The 16,710-nt window shown below is 44.5% G+C and overlaps 1 protein-coding gene across 3 annotated transcripts in view; it reads right to left on the reverse strand.

Moving 5' to 3' along the window:
* Nucleotides 1–16,710, reverse strand: part of Epn2 (epsin 2) — an 87,961-nt gene that overhangs the window by 47,087 nt on the left and 24,164 nt on the right. For all 3 annotated transcript variants that reach the window (XM_027922308.2, XM_027922309.2, XM_071602969.1), the window contains 2 exons: nucleotides 2,091–2,215; nucleotides 473–1,237 (listed from right to left, as the gene is read on the reverse strand). In XM_027922308.2, coding sequence (XP_027778109.1) covers nucleotides 473–1,067 — 595 coding nt within the window. In that variant the 5' untranslated portion in view covers nucleotides 1,068–1,237; nucleotides 2,091–2,215. The remainder of the gene's footprint in view (nucleotides 1–472; nucleotides 1,238–2,090; nucleotides 2,216–16,710) is intronic.

Here is a 16,710-nt window from a genome sequence, read left to right on the forward strand (position 1 = left end):
GCCACTCAAGAGACCTACAGCTCAGTCAACAGAAAAAAAATTTAATACCAGATTAAGGAAACAAGATTACCAAAAAAGAGCATTCATTTCCCCCTAGTTATCAATCAGCTCCCCATTACTTGAGTAGTAGTAGGCAATTCCTATGCTGGCAAACCTTCTCAGAAGAAAAAGCTAATGAGACCTGCCTTGGTGCCCATCTTCTCCTGAGAACACAGGAGCCACCCTGCCCAGATGCACAGAATGAAACCCACAGAGCAGCCAAGGGACTGAAAGCCCTTTTGTGAACATAACTCAACCCAGACTAGGGCACTGTTGTCTAGTATGCAAAAGCTGAGAACTGAGGACAGAATCAAGTCCTAGAGTGGCTGCCACATCCTCAGCCCCAGGCAACCCAGGCTACCTGCTGCCCTGGGTACTGCATCTACATAAGGTGCCCATTTAAGTCAGGGTAGGAAGGGCTTAGATTACTCACAGCCATGATAGGAGGCTGGTGACCCCCCAGCCTTGCCATACTCCTGCTCTGAGTAGCTGGTGGAGAGATTGGGCTGGCTGGAGCCGCGGCCAAAGGTAATCTGGTTGCTGCCCATGCCAGTGGCCACCTGGGCCATGCGCTCTTTGGTTTTGAGAGCCTGGGCCCTCTCAGCCTTCAGTCGCTCCTCATCCTTGAGAAGGGCCACCAGCTGCTTAGACTTTTCACGCACATTGATGCCCTGGTCCTTGCCGTCACGGTCAATATACTGGAAGTCCTTCAAGGTCTGGATTGCAAAGATGTTCTCACGGCACTGCTGGGCCACACGCTCAGAGCCTGTCTTAATGAGGTAGTCCAGCAGGGTCAGTGCCTTATACACGTGCCTCCAGTTCTTGCCATGGTCATTGAGCCGTTTCCACACCATACTCATGATCTCCGAGAAGGCAACCACGTTATAAGTCAGGTCAGCAATCTCGGTCATCAGAGAGCTGGATGGTCCCCATGGGTCATTGGAGGTGGCTTCCCGGACTTTGATTTCAGCCTCTGAGTAATTGTTCACAATGTTTTTCATCTGTCGTCTGATAGATGAAGTCGTCATTTTTATTTTCTTTGTTACAAATTTAAAGCCCTTCAAAGAGAAACTTTCCTGTTCTCTCTGTAAGTCCACACCCTATGAAGGTCCAGTTTCCGTAACTGAGCTGGAGCAAGAGCCCGGAACAGTCATTTCCTCCTCTGGAGCCTCAGGTCCAAGAAGCTGGAAGCCATGACCTAGAGAGACAGAAAAAGCACCCTGTGACGGTGATCTGGTTGCTGATATGAGCACCCTGTGACGGTGGGAGATCCTTGCCCAGACACTTCTATAAACTGCAGGTATTAGGTAAGAATGGGCAGGTTGTGTATATAGTTAACATATTCTTGCCTCCTTACGATGTGAGAGAGTCCATTTTGCTTTCAAAACTAAGATAAAATCAATAGTGCCAGTAATAATAAGTAAAATTGATAATGTCAGCTAATAATGAGTAAAACCTAAACTCAAGTAAACATTGTAACTATTGTTCCATTTCCAAGAAAGTCTTCCACTAAAATGGCTATTTGGTGGGTTCTATTTTCACTGCTGGGTACTGTGAAAGAATCAGGATGCTGGGGAAATTGGTCCTGATATGTGTATTTTATATTTTACACTGGGGCTTTAATACAGGGCCTCACACTCAGTTACCACTGAGTTATACCCCAAGCTCAATTCTGATAGTTTTAAAATTATATGTAGCCTCTCAATTTAGGGCTATCTTAATCCAAAATGCTCGTTTATACCTCTAAAACTGCTGAACATTTGGCCTTGGTCCCCTGGCCTTCTTCCTCAAGAGCTACTTCTTTTCTGACCTTCCCTGCTCGAGAACTAATGAGGGTTATCTCTGGTCTTCTAGAGCAAGGATGACAACCAACTTTCCCTCCGCCACTTTCAAGACCCTAGGCATCTGACCCAGCTAACACAGCCTTAAAACTTCTTAGTTGGAGCCCAACCCCCTCAACTCAATAGAGGAGAAAACTGAGGCCCAGAGATATGCATTCCATGAACTCCAAACACACCCATCCCCTCTTCCTCCAGATGAGAAACACTTACGGAGTTAAAGCGGGGTCCACATCTCCGACACAAGGCTCTGGTCCTCAAGTTTGGTGACCCCCATCTGCCTCGTTCACAGTGAGTACCCAGCACCTAGCAAGCACTGTGCCCAACACGAAATAACACTGTTGAATAAATAATATTAGAGATTAGAAAGTGTCCTTATCCTCAAGAAGGCCATAATCCTGCAGAGGATAAAGGTTCCTCATCTACAAAATGAGGATTCTAAGGCCCAGAAGACTTCAGAGATGGCCACAGATTAAGCAGAACAGCTGGAGACTAGACAGAAAGTGAGGGGCTCCAATCATCACTACCACTTTCTTGGCCATTTGGGTTCCTTCAGGCCAGGATCTCTGTCTTGCTTGTTATCAAGCTTGTGAAAACTACTGTCTCATAAATAATCTGTTTCTATAACAAAAAAAAAAAAAAAAGAAAAAGAAAATCACTGTCAACTGTCTGGCAGAAAAAGTCACCCAGCTGGGCCAGCATCCTTCTCTAGATATATCCCCTGTGTAGTCCAGGACCTGCCACCTCCTCTTGAAATGGCCTTTCCTCTCCACCATGCTGCTGTGCTATTTCTACTAGAGAAACAAAGACAGTCTCCGTTTTCTCATCTAAAGCTCAGATGGGCAATGAACCTATCAAAATAAACAAGTAAACAAAAGGATGGCACAGGAAATATAATGGCCACTTTTCATATCACCACACAAGAAAGGGACAGCTCACAAAGTTTCATCCACCATCTCATGACCTCAAGTACGCTCAGGATTCTGTCTCTGACTCTGTCTATGGCCACAGAACTGACTTTGGTTGAAGGCAGGCATGTTCTGCCTCTCTGCCCACTTGGCCAGCTCTTGTGAATCCTCCAAAGCCTATCAGAGGACCAGAGATAAAAATATTTTTTTATAGTGACCTGCATATTTGCTTTAAGTAGGCTTTTCATTCATAGGGCAACATATACTGCTGGCAGAAATGGGACGGGTCTGACAAAGGGAAAAAGAACACTCTGATTTATAGTGAGTATCTCCCAGCTTACAGAGTACATATTGTGTTGATGAGTATGGTAACACATACCTGTAATTCCAGCAACTGGAGAGGCTGAGGCAGGAGGATGGCTAGTTTGAGGCCAGCCTCAGCAACTTAACAAGATCCTGTCTCAAAATAAAAATTAAAAGGACTGGGGATGTAGCTCAGTGGTAAAATGTCCCTGCCCCTAGGTTCAGTCCCCAGTATCAACAAAAGGGGTGGGGGGAGGGGTGATAGCTATGTGTCAAAATCAGTAGTAATGTTCAGATGCACTTATAGGGGCCCTACTATATGCAAGGGACCCTAACACTTCTCAGCTGGGCGGGATGACTGCCTCCACTCCAAGAGAAGTGGGCCGAGCTGGGATTCTCCCTTGCAGAGGCCTCAACACCTCTCTCCATAATTCAATTAAGCACTAGAGCAAATAATGTTGGTAAAAAGACCTTGAATGGTTGAGAATATCTTAGGAAAAAAGAATACTTCCCCAAGGGAGAAACATACCCTGGGTTCTGCTACCCTCCTCTAGTCCCACCATCTTACAGAGTGCCACGTGGCAGAAGTCTAACAGCTGGGCCCAGCATCCTCCAGCAGACTGGGGTAAACTGTGAAGCCCCATCAGGGCTTCCACTGGGCCTAGTAAGCCTGTGACAAAGAAAAGACAGTGACTCCTGTGAGCAAGAGCCAGAGTGCCTGTTTCCTTGACACTGACCAAGGAAGGAATGCTGAACAATTCAGACGTCAGGTCTGTTGACCAAGGTGGGGGTCTTTCTTTAACAGGTTCAAATTGCACAGACACCTGTTGGTGGTCTCTGAAATATTCAAGCTTCCTAAGGAAAAAGCTAATAAAATATGCACTGCAGTCTGAAAAATAAAGACCATATAATTGACATAACTTTCTGCTATCTTCTTAAAGCTTATAGAAAGAGCAGCCTTCAGAATTAGCAGATGCTAAGAAGGGAGAGATCTGGGGATAAGAAATGCCCACTAGTTGAAAAGACACCAGAGGTGCCTCAGGGACCGTGTTTCCAGGTCAACAGGGCTATGCACCTTATCCAAGCAAGATGCTGCAAACTGAAACTTCCAATTCCAACTTAGGGTGACCTAAGCCAAGCTGCAGGACCCTGGCAATGACCACAGGCACAGAACACCTGAACCTCCATGACTTTGGCAAACTGAGCCATGTACACCCCAGACTCTAATTTTCCCATTTCAAACTTCTCCTCTTCAACCCCAGGACTGTATTGTAAATACTTAGTGGTTCTTCTTCAGCAAATATCTGCCAAGACACCTTCCCAAAAGCAAGCTCCCACCCTCCAACACGTGTTCCTCTACCTCCCAAGGACATATCCTATTATTCCAAAACCTGAGTTTTTGGTTTTGTTCTCTCTTCTCAATAGTTTGCTTGCTCTACTTTCCATCCCAGTTTGCCAGTTCTTCCATTTCCAGCCTGCTGAGCACATGCAAAAGCCACTAGAACAGGAATTTGTTACCTCCTGGGATCCTTATTTGATTTAAACCTAGGAATTATGACCAGTTCACAAATGTGAACCACATCTTCAGGACTCCAGGCCAGATATGGGGAAGACAGCGGGACAAGGAGGAGTTGTGAAAACGGGAGAAAAATAAAACTTTGTTAAAAATTCACATAAAAGAGAACTCCCCCACTGAAAGGTGGGAGAACTTCTTTTTATAAATTACATACTGAAAAGTAAAGGGACAATGTCACTGTGTGAATTTGTACAATTCTGTTATACATACATACATTTATTTATGGTACCAGGGACTGAATTCAGGGGCACTCTAATACTGCACTATATTCCCAGTCCTGTTTATTTTTTTATTTTGAGACAAGGCCTCATTAAGTTGCCCAGGCTAGCCTCAAACTTGTGATCCTCCTGCCTCTGACTTCCAAGTAGCTGGGATTACAGGCGTGTGCCACCATACCAGGCTGAGATAGCCACTCTTAATCACTGTGAGTCAATAAAATTCCAACCAACAGCAAAGAAACTGAACATCCTAGCTGGCCTGGGGATGTTGCAGGGGGAGATAAGTTAGAATTTGGCCCAGAGCTGGTGGTAAAGATCACTGGCAGAGCATTTGCCTGGTGTACTGGGTGGCCCTGCATTTAATTCCTAGCACCACAAACAAACAAAAAGAATGATTTGTTAGCCTTTTTGGAAGTCCTTGAGAGTTTTAAGGACTCCACCATCAAAATCCACAATATTTTCAGTATGGAAAGAAAGACTCATTTCTCTACATTTTGTCTCCAGAACGAAAAGCCTTCTTCTAAGCCAAATATTTAATTTTCAGCCTGTTAATGGAATCTGCTGGTTTTACCTGTGCAACAAACATCTCCAATTGTCTTGGAAAGGGTGCCTCAGTCATTCTCAGGGATTGGCCAGAAGAGGCTCTGGTCTCAGGCAGGGTCAATTAAAGCACCAAAGTACCCCAGCCTGGTGGTATATTGACAATCCAGATTAGGCCACCTGGAACCCTCTCTGGATGGGACCTGAGACAAATGGGAAGCCAGGAGGTTGCTAAGCTGCTAGAAGCCACCACAAGGCCAGGGTCAGAGGTTACCTAAAACTGAAATAAGTACAGGAGAAAGCAAGAAGAGGGTGAAAGAAAGGGTGAAAGACATCGCATCATTTGTACCTCTAGGTTCATCTATATCTGAAGCCATTCATCCCTTCTCATGTAACTGAGAAGTCATTTGTAACTTTCAGTGGGGTTTTTGTCACTTGCAACTGCATGTCCTATGCAACAAGTGCTTGAGAGGACAAGAGGAGGAAAGCCAGCAACAGCCAAAGAGAGCATGGTTGTTCCTTCAGCTCCCAGTGGGCTTCAAGCAGAAGTGTAAAGACAATGCCAGGCTCCCCGGCAGCAGACTGACATAGAGGGCTGTGTATTCCCAGGGATTCTCAGCACTCCCCAGTGATGAAGCATCCCCAAAGTTTGGGATCATCTACTTTTTCACGAGAGCAATGTATGATGGGAACCATAAAGTAACTGAATTAAACAACTAATAGGGGAATAACAACCCAAGGCTGATATGCCCCTGGAGGCAAGAAGTCTATAAAAATGTGCTCCAAGGACATGTAGAGTTGAATAGGGAAATTCCTTTCAAATCTGGTACTCCTGATCATGAGGGACAGATTCTTCTAGGTTCTGAATCACCCAGGTAGGACACTGTCAAAACATGGTGACTTCACCTGTGCTTCCTAAGGAAATTCTGGGCAGTTACTTTTCAGTTCCATTATCAAGGATAAAGCCCTGCTGTGAAGAAATAGCAACATCTGTCCCTCAATACCCTCTCCCTAAACCTAACAGTCACAGGACTCAACAGTGACTGTAGCAAATCAGTCCCAATCAATACATATGATTGAGTGGATTGACTGAACATCCCACATCAGATGGCAGCTCCTATGACTTCACACATACTTCATCCTTCTAAAAGCAGATGAGAGTGAGCTTGAGAACGGACATGTCCATGTTTCCCCCAGTGTCACATCTGTATAGTCCACAGCCCATATTTATCAGAACACCCTAGGAGCCTGTTTGAAAATCCAGAGATAGAAAAGAGGTAGAACCAAGAGGATGCTGCATTCTTAACAAGCTCCCCAGATGATTTTAGGCACACTGAAGCGGGGCTAGGGGTCCGGGGTATGATGCACAGGAACCGGAAATGTGGGTGACATTCTGCAATCCTTGATTAACTGGCTCTGATCCCTTTATGTGCCATCTATGAGAAAGCAAACACTTCCATCTTCCTCCTGGGGAAAAGGGTACAAGGCCCTTTACAAGGAGGCCCAGTCAGGGGTAGCTGAGACAGCAGCTCACATGACAGACCCTCCAGAAGACAACAGCCCAGTCAGGACAATATGGACAGTACCACATTCTTTTCAACAGTAATCATTTCAGCCTAAAGAGAAAGGACTATTATGGTTCTGCTTCAGCCACGTTAGCATTAACTTAAAGCCTAAGAACTGTGGCTCATGTAGAAGCAGGGAGAAATTCCTTTATTTCCCTCACCAGGAAAAACAATGAGCTTCAGCCCAAATGCAACACCTTCTTCACTAATGGAACCTGAGCATCTTCATTCCAATGGCTTTATGTTGATTAGAGAAACCAAAACCAAACTTTATATTAGTGTCCGAAAATTGGAATGGAACCACACCATTTGCCCCAGCTATCCCACTCCTTGGTTTATACCCAAAGGACTTAAAACCAGCACACTATAGTGACACAACAACATCAATATTTATAGCAGCTCAACTCACAATAGCTAAACTATGGAAGCAACCTAGGTGCCCTTCAACAGAAGAATGAAGAAAAAAAATGTGACATATATACAAAATGGAATATTACTCAGCCTTAAAGAAGAATGAAATGATGGCATTTGCATGGAGCTAGAGAATATCATGCTAAGTGAAATAAGTCAATCCTAAAAAACCAAAGGCCAAATGTTTTCTCTGATATGCAGATGTCAATTCACAATAAGGGGGTATGTGTGCTAGGGAATAATATTAGATAGGGAATGGATTAGGTAGAGGGGAATGAAGAGAAGGGAGGGAAGGGGGTGTGGAGTAGGAAGGATAGTACAATGAATCAGACTTTATCAATCTATGTACATATATGACTACATAACCAGTGTGACTCTACATCATGAGCAACCAAAAGAATAAGAAGTTATACTGCATTTATGTATGATGTGTCAAAAATGCATTCTACTGTCATATATAACTAATTGGAACAACAAAAAAAAAAAACCTTTGCATTCATATACTTAAAAATTTTTTAGGGAAAACAAACATTTGACTTTGCCTTCTATATGGTAGGCCAGGTAAAGTTAAACTGCCCACACTCATTTCTCTGGAGTATAAGTCCACCTATATCAAGGTAGAGATGTAAAGGGCTGACTGTGTAGGGACAGCCAAGCCCCATGCTAATCAACATCATCTTTCAGGTAAGTAGAAGGCCTTCTAACAAGAAGCCACCTGGGCAGCTTCTCCCAAGATCCGTCAGTCATTCCAACAAGCACAAGAGAGCTCAAGTATATATCAGATGGCCTCCTGAAACTTTAAGTGACCTTAATTTTCCTAAAAGCAGCAATCAAGTGCCAAAAAACATGCCAAAGAATTTCACTGTTCTTTACCAACCGTTTTGTCTCTGGGAAGAGCCACCCATGAATACAGATTATATTAGTGGTGAAATGTGGGGGTTTTTTGTTTGTTTTTTTGTTTTTCTGGAGGGTTTTTTGTTTGTTTGTTTGTTTGTTTTGGTACTAAGGCCTGAACTCGGGGCACTCAACCACTGAGCCACATCCCTAGCCCTATTTTGTATTTTATTTAGAGACAGGGTCTCACTGAGTTGCTTAGCGCCTCGACATTGCTGAGGATGGCTTTGAACTCACGATCCTCCTGTCTCAGCCTCCCGAGCTACTGCGATTACAGGCATGCACCACCGTGCCCTGCAAAATGTGGTTATTTTTAAAGACTGTGTGAAGCAAGGGCAGGGTCAAGAGACCTGGTTCTGGTTGTTGCTGCTGACCCAGGGAATGGGGCATGATGAGCTGCAACCTCCTGAGTCGAGGATCAAACACCCTGACAACTGCACAAAGGGGACACCTAAAGCAGACATTCAAGGAAAACAAGCAAACTTTTAATATTCCTCTACCTCCCTTCCACCCTTCACCCTTATTCAACAGTTTTACAAATGACCAAATCAAGGACAATATTCTTTTAAAATCATGAAAAAGGTGCTAGGGGTGAAGCTTAGTGGCAGAGTGCTTGTCTAGCATGAAGGACACCCTAGGTTCTCCCCAGCACTGGGAGGGGAGAATAAATCATGCAAAAAAGCAAATGATGTGCAGTGGTACAGAGACCAGATTTAGGAGAAACAGGGAAATATGCGGACCAAGATGCGATGCTATAACTGCTCTGCAGCATCAAGGAAGCCAGTGACCAGGTCCTTGCTTCTAAAATGACAGAGGTAAACCAGATGTTCTTCCCAAACCTTTCAGTTCTAAAAGCCACGGTTCTGACCAGTGGCCCTGTTCCCTGCCATCTCCATGGTATCATGGGGAGCTCAGCCACAAGTCATAGTCTAAGGGACTAAAATTCAGGCCACGAGCCAATCAGACAGATGTTTCTGTAGGCCTACAGGGCTCCGTGGGAGGGCAAAGGAGGGCTTCCCTTTGGGCTTTGGAAGTGTGAAGAGCAGCCCTCAGAATTCCTCTCCTCTCCCAGGAAAGCAGCATGCGACCCCCAAAGAAATTTCCGTTTTTAATACACAGTGACTCTGCCACTGGAAACATCACTGATGAAAGACAATGGGGCCACACACACCCAGAGACTGGGTCCCCTCCCCAAAGCAGGCCATGCTATGGATTACCATTGCTAGGCAGTACAACTTTCCAGCCTGAGATGTTTGAAAAAAAAATGACAAGCTGCATGGGAAATTTTCAAGTTCCCATGATTTTGTGCTTAATTTAGACCTGGCTAGTGGTTGTGGTGGTGCTAAGTGCTGGGCTGTCACCATCTCCAGAAGCCAGAGAATGTGGAAGTACAGGGGGGTGAGCCACAGGGCCCTCAGCCAGACGTCCACTGTCTCTGGGTTTCCAACAACACTGTGACTTCACTCTTCTCAGAGGGAGCACAGGATTCGAGCCAAGAAGGAATCTGCCAAGGAGCAGGTGTTTTCACCCTGTGCGCACAAGACCACAGCTCAAGAAAAGTGAATGGTCAGCTCACCTCTACCCTGCAACCAGTACTTATGGGAAGGGCTTGGATTCCCCACAGCAGCTGTGGAGAAGCCAGAAGGAGCCAGGTAGATTTCTGCAGGCAGCAAAGGGAGCTACTTCCTCAGACTTCTGGTAATGATGGCTAATGTCCCCGAGTCTCACAAGCTGACCTTGGTTCCCAACTCATCTCACCATCACTGGGGCTGGAGGGATGAGCCAGAACCTCAGAGATCAAAAGTACAGGCTCATCTCAGATATGCTCAAATGAGCCAAACCATCCTAACTTTGGGCCCCTGGGGTTCCCTGAGGAAGGGCCGGTCCTGAAAGTTAACTCTTTCTGTGCCACCTGTGTGCTATACTCTCTTTTCCAGTCACTTTACTTTTTTTTTTTTTTTGGTACTGAGAATTAAACCCAGGGGTGCTTTACCACTGAACCACATCCCAAGCTCTTTTTATTTTGAAACAGGATCTTACTAAGTTGCTTAGGGCCTTGCTAAATTGTTGAGGCTGGTATCAAACTTGTGATTCTCCTGCCTCCGCCTCCCAAGTTGCTGGGATCACAGGGTGTGTGCCACTGCACCCTGCTCCAGTCACTTTTCTTATTATTGGAACAATATGCTGCTGTCACTCCAAAGAAACCTGCCTGCCAGTCAGGTTTCTGTCTTGACTTCTACCACACCTCCTTTTTCTTCTGCCAGTCCTTGTCCTTCCTGTGACTGTCACGGCCTGGCTCCTTGTCACTCAGATGTCAGCTTAAACACTGCCTCCTCAGAGGCAGTCGTATTCACCAGTTCACATTTTCAGCAGAGCCCCTCCTCTATCTGACATTTTCTTGCTTATGTGCCTATTTATCTGTTCATGTCACTCTGGCTCTACCTGCCTTCATGAGGGCAGAGCCCTACCTGCCTCTTTACCACTGTCTCTCCAATGCCTAGAAGAGCATCTGGCACACAGTAAGTGCTCAATAAGCACCTACCATATGAATGACACAGTAGCCAAAGATTAAAAAAAAAAAAAATACATTATCCCACCTACTCAGGTACACCTTGATGCTATGCTCCTAGTTCTGCTTTCCTTTGGTCTCTCTCTCTCAAGTAAGAAAATAGCTGCTATAATGCCTGCCCAGTAATACACCACCAGGAAACAGGCATGGTCACACCTGGTACTTAATAAGTGCTGACTACAAAATGAACAGCTGCTGAAGCCTGCACCCAACAAGGTTGGGGCACCAAGGAGCAGCCACCCACTGCCCTTCCCAGCCTGCACTCGGAAGCAACACCAGCTGGCCTGGACAGCATCCAAGGACTCAAATGGGTAGTCTTTCCTCCCACTACAGGGACCAGCATCCTGCCTTTCCAGCTGTGTGGCCTGAGGCTAGAGGATGCACTCTTCTGAGCTTCTATCTCTACATCTGGAAAGCAGAAGCAATGAACATCAGCTGCTGTGCCAGATGCTGTGGGACTGACAAATGATAGGCATCCAAATATCTGCTTCCTCTTCTCTGGCCTGTCCAGGTACATATGTCTATAGGGTTGCTTCTCAGCAGGTCCCTGAGGCCAATTTGGCAGGACTTGAAGCCCACAGAGGCTTCTCCCTGACAAGAAGCAAGGTGGAACTGGCCTGGCAGCACAGTAGATTTACCATGCGAGTCTCTCCTTCCAGACATGCACGCAACCTGCTAACCACCCTCAGTGGTCCTGCCTGGTCTTCTCTGCAGCTGGCATTCCCAAAGTCTCAAGTGTGCTAGCTCTCTGATATTAGTAACAGATCAGAACTAGAAGAGTACTAGAAAATAGAAGGGGTTCTCCAAGTAGAAATAGCAAATTCTCTGGCTGTGGCGGCACACACCTATAATCCTAGTGGCTTGGAAGGCTAAAAAGGAGGATCATGAGTTCTAAGCCAGCCTCAGCAACGTAGAGAGACCTGTCTCAAAATAAAACATAAAAAAAGGGCTGGGGATATGGCTCAGTGGTAAAGCATCCTGGGTTCAATACTTAGTACAAAAAAAAAGCAGCAGCAAGCAAATTCTAACTAAACCCTTACTATGCACTTCACAGGTATTTACTCTTTGGCTCTTCATAACAATTCTACAGGAAGTTATTCTTATCTGCATTTTACAGAAAAGGAAATTAACAGAAAGGTTAAGCAACTGGCCCAAGGCTGCACTGCCAGCAAATGGTGGACCAGGATCTGATCCCACCTCTGTGGCTTCTGGTCTCACCCTCTTAACCCTTATTCTTTTTTCTTTTTTAGTTTTTGTTTGTTTGTTTCCAGTACTGGAAATTGAATCCAGGGCATATACTAGGAAAACAGGCTACCACTGAACAATATCCCCAGCCCAAATCCTATTCTTATTCTTTCTGGCTTTAAATAAATCCAGCAATGAAAACTGTAAGAGCCAGATAGAATGGAGCACATTTGTAATCCCAGCAATTCAAGCAGCTAAGGCAGGAGATCAGAAGATTGAGGCCACGTTAGTGAGACCCTGGTGCCCCAGGATTCAATGCCCAGTACCCAAAAAAAGAAAAAAAAAAAAAGTCGCAAAAAACAACAAATTTTTCCTTGCTAAATCTTCAAGCCTGAAAAGGCCCCTCTTATCTAGATGTTTGGAGCCAGAAGATGTCAGGGAAGCATAAAGTTTTCCTAGTCTGTTCAACAAGCCACAGGAGATTCTTTCCCCAGCTAGCTCACCAAGTCCAGAAAACAGAAGCAAACCTCTGCAGTGGGCTGGGCCTCAGGACTCACCATGTACAGACAACAAGGCCCAGGGCTGATTAGTGCCAGACCAGGATCAGAACCTGGCATTCCCAGCTCCTTCCAGGGCAGCTGCAAAGGTGAAGGGGCTGTGACATTCTTCAAAGAAGGCTCTCCCTCAAAATACGTAAGGTCCATAGACTGGCAATACTGTGGTCTCAGTTAGGAAGAGTCTGAGACACCACCATACAGACTCCAAAATGGTTCTTAAAAATGTATTTCTCTAAGCTTCCATTCTTCAATAAATTATGTCCCTTTGGCTATAATAATGTCTTCTACTAGATCAGGCACATCAAATTTAGTGACCTAAAAAGTCTGCATTGCTCCTTTGAAATGGTCCTTGTCACTCAGAATAAAAAGAAAAAAAAAATGGTCCTTTTTATGCTACAAGGTAAACTTCCTTTTTTGGTACAGGATAAAAATATTACTTCCCTCATTCCTCTGCTGCTGGAGACATTCCCAGTGTTTTATTTACTCTGCAACACTGACTGGCTACATTGGGAGGAAATGTTCCTTCCTAAGTCTTAAACGTCAGAGTTGGCCCCAGAAAAGGCGGGAGTCAGCCCTAATGTTTTCTTGTTGCTCTTCTGTTTGCTTAAATGTTTTACTAGGTACTATTGGGTAATTTAAGAGCACATGTGTAGCCAGGCACAATGTCGCATGCCTATAATCCCAGCTTCTCAGGAGGCTGGAGCAGGAGATCAAGACCCTGTCTCAAAATTTTTAAAAGAGAGGAGGTGGGGCTGGGGATGTAGCTCAGTGGGAGTACTTAACCCCCAACACGGAAAAAGAGAGGGAGAGAGAGAATAAGTGCAAGCCACATATGAAGCACAAATGAAAAGAGCCCACAACCCTCAAGATCTAGAATACCAACCAGCGTTCACATGGGGCCCCCTTCTCTCCTCACCTCCTCTGGGGGGCAGAGAGCAAACAGTCTGAGTTCTAGGTTTTCACTCTTGCTATTTACTTATTATTTTTATTATTTTGAGGTGGGAGTCTAGCTATGTTGCCCAAGATGGTTCCTGTCTCAGCCTCCTGAATAGCTGGAACTAGAGGCATGCGCAACCATGCCCAGTTAGTCCTTTGCTTTTAAGGAAAAAAAAAAAGCTGGGGGTGGTGGCACACTCCTGTAATTCCAGCAACTCCGGAGGCTGAGGCAGGACTATCACGAGTTCAAAGTCAGCCTCGGCAACTTACTGAGGCCTTAAGTAACTTAGCAAGACCCCGTGTTAAAACAAAAAGGGCTGGGGATATAGGCACCCCTGGGCTCAATCCCCAGTACCAAAGAAAGAAAAGAAAAGAATAACTGGATCACAAACATTATAAACCTAAACATCATATGGTCTTTCGCCACTTTCTTGTGTTTCTTCCCTATTGCTCCATATAGAAGCTGCAGCTCATCCACTTTCACGCTGTAGAATATGACTGTGTTACTATTTAATGATGTGCCTCTCCTGCTACTATGGATGACATCTCCGTTACCTACAGATTTTTACAATCACAAATACCTCTGTAATATACAGGTGTGTCTCCTGGGATACCTGTAACAAGGTTTTCTAGGAGTATGTTCCTAAGAGGAGAACTGCTCATTCACAGAGGACAAAATGCTCTCTATACTGTTATCTTTTTCTTCTGGTATTAGGAATTGAGCCCAAAAGTGCTCTACCACTGAGCTACACCCTAGTAGTCACTGGGGGGATTACACCACCCCACAAGGCTCTGCACTGCATCTTTTTAAAATAGATTGTTAACCTTTATTTTTTGTTTATTTGGGGGGGGGTGTTTTTTATTTTTTAACGTGGTGCTGAGGATGGAACTCAGTGCCTCACCCATGGTAGGCAAGCGCTCCACCACTATCATAGCCTCAGCCCCTGCACCCTATCTTCAAATTATCTTTGCAGTCCTATTTTATAACATTGTTTTGTCATCACAAAGATGTATCAATAGTTAAGATGATACTAGATATGACTTTACACACACTCAAAGAAGTGTGTTAAGAAGGCAACATCAGCAGGCTCAGGGTATTTACAGAAGCACAAGATGTGAACTCCAATTTGGGTAGGGAACAGCAACCCCTCAAAGGACAACAAAAAGAGACTCCAAACTGGGTGCTCCAGGCAGCTCATGAGAAGACCTGGATAGACATGGGGCCATCAAGTGCACCTGTGGCAATACTATGGACGAATGAGAAGAATAAAAGAGGAGGCAGAGCAGAAGCCCTCAGGGAGTGACACAGAGAAAGCAGAATGGGACAGACACACCAAGATATAGGCCAAGGTTGCATGGCCAGGGCCTCCTCACCAGAGATGCTAAGAAATGTAGACTTGCCAACTCTGGTTATTCACCTTCAAGATTCTTGCCTTCTGGGCTGGGCTGGGGCTCAGCAGTAGAGCACTCGCCTGGCATGTGCAAGACCCTAGGTTCAATCCTCAGCACCACATAAAAATAAATAAGTGAAATAAAGGTATTGTGTCCAACTACGACTAAAAAATTCACACACAAAAAAAAGATTCTTGCCTTCTCCTCCAGAGAATTAAACAGCTACCATTGATAAAGCATTTACTGCATGCCCTACACTCTTGGGAATCATTGTCAGTGAATCATTACTACAAGCCATACCACTGTCTGCTGAATATTTTTAAGTTAATATGCTTTTAAATTTAAATACTCATTTGAATGACAACATCTGACATCAGGTATCACTACTATGATATTAGGAGGTATCTTTTTGTTTTTATTGAGACATAACCCTGCATAAAATTCAATAAAGGTGTGCATAATTCAGTGTTTTCCCTCTCTTTCTCCCTCCACACCCTCCCCTCTCTTTAGTATATCCACAATGTTGTGCAAGCATCATGACTTTTTGATTTTTTAATTCTCCTTGTGGTACTGGGGATTGAACACAGGGGCACTTTACCACTGAACTGTACTCCCAGCCCTTTTTTTATTTTTTTGAGACAGGGTCTCACTGAATTGCTCAGGTTGGCTCAAACTTGCTATCCTTCTGCCTCAGCCTCCCAAGTCGCTGGGATTACAGCATGCATGACCATCATTACTAATTCCAGAACATTTTCATCATCCCCAATAGAAACCCATGTGCTTTATCAGGCACTAGTCACTGCCCACTCCCAGATTCCCTGGCAACTACAAGTCTACTTTCTGAAACTATGGATTTGCCTATTCTGAATATTTCATTTATATAAATGGAATCAAATAATATATGGTCTTCTGTGTGCAGCTTCTTTCACTTAGTATCATGTTTTGTTATTTGTTTTTTGTTATTGGTGTTAATGATTGAACTCAAGGCCTCACACATGCCAGGCAAACACTCTACTGCTGAGTTACATTCCAAGCCTCTGGAATCATCTTTTAAAGGTTCATCCATGTAGCATTATGTATCAGTACTCCATATTTCTTTTAATGACAAAATAATTTTCCATTGCATGGATATATCACATTTTGTTCATCCATTCTTTAGTTGATGGACATTGGGTTATTTCCAGTTTTTTATCTGTTTTGGTGGTGCTGAGGATGGATATATGTGTTTTCAGCAATCCTGGGTATATATATATACTGCAATTGCTGTATTCTATGTTAACTAGATGTGTAATTCTTTGAGGAATTGCCAAAGTACCTTGGCATTTTCAAGATAAAGAACTATTAAAACTAACAACATTCAATTGCATGCCACTTAAAATTATGTTGGGAAATACTGCTGAAGGCAAAGCTACTAAAGCTGGTTTTTGTTTTGTTTGGGAGCAGGGAACTGACGTGGTCAGAACGGTATTTCTGAAATCCTCATCAAGCAATGGGGGAGAAAGGACAGGGGGAGGAGTGAAGTCAGGAAGACACTTAGTCGCCAGAACAGAAAGAGAAGACACTGGGGCCTGAATCTGGGTGTGGCAAAGGAATGAGAAAGAGCAGGAGATAGCCAAAAACACAGAGTAGGAGAAAGAGCACTGACAACCAAAAGTCAGGATGGGTGGAGTGAAGGGAAGGGAGTGGCAAGGAGGACAAAAAGTTCCCTTAACAGAAAGTAAAGGTGGAGAGGTTTCAGGGGAAGGGAAGAGGCAGACTATTTAGCGTTTATTTCAGACA

This window comes from Marmota flaviventris, chromosome 17 (genome assembly GCF_047511675.1).
Source record: "Marmota flaviventris isolate mMarFla1 chromosome 17, mMarFla1.hap1, whole genome shotgun sequence".
NCBI lineage: Eukaryota > Metazoa > Chordata > Mammalia > Rodentia > Sciuridae > Marmota > Marmota flaviventris.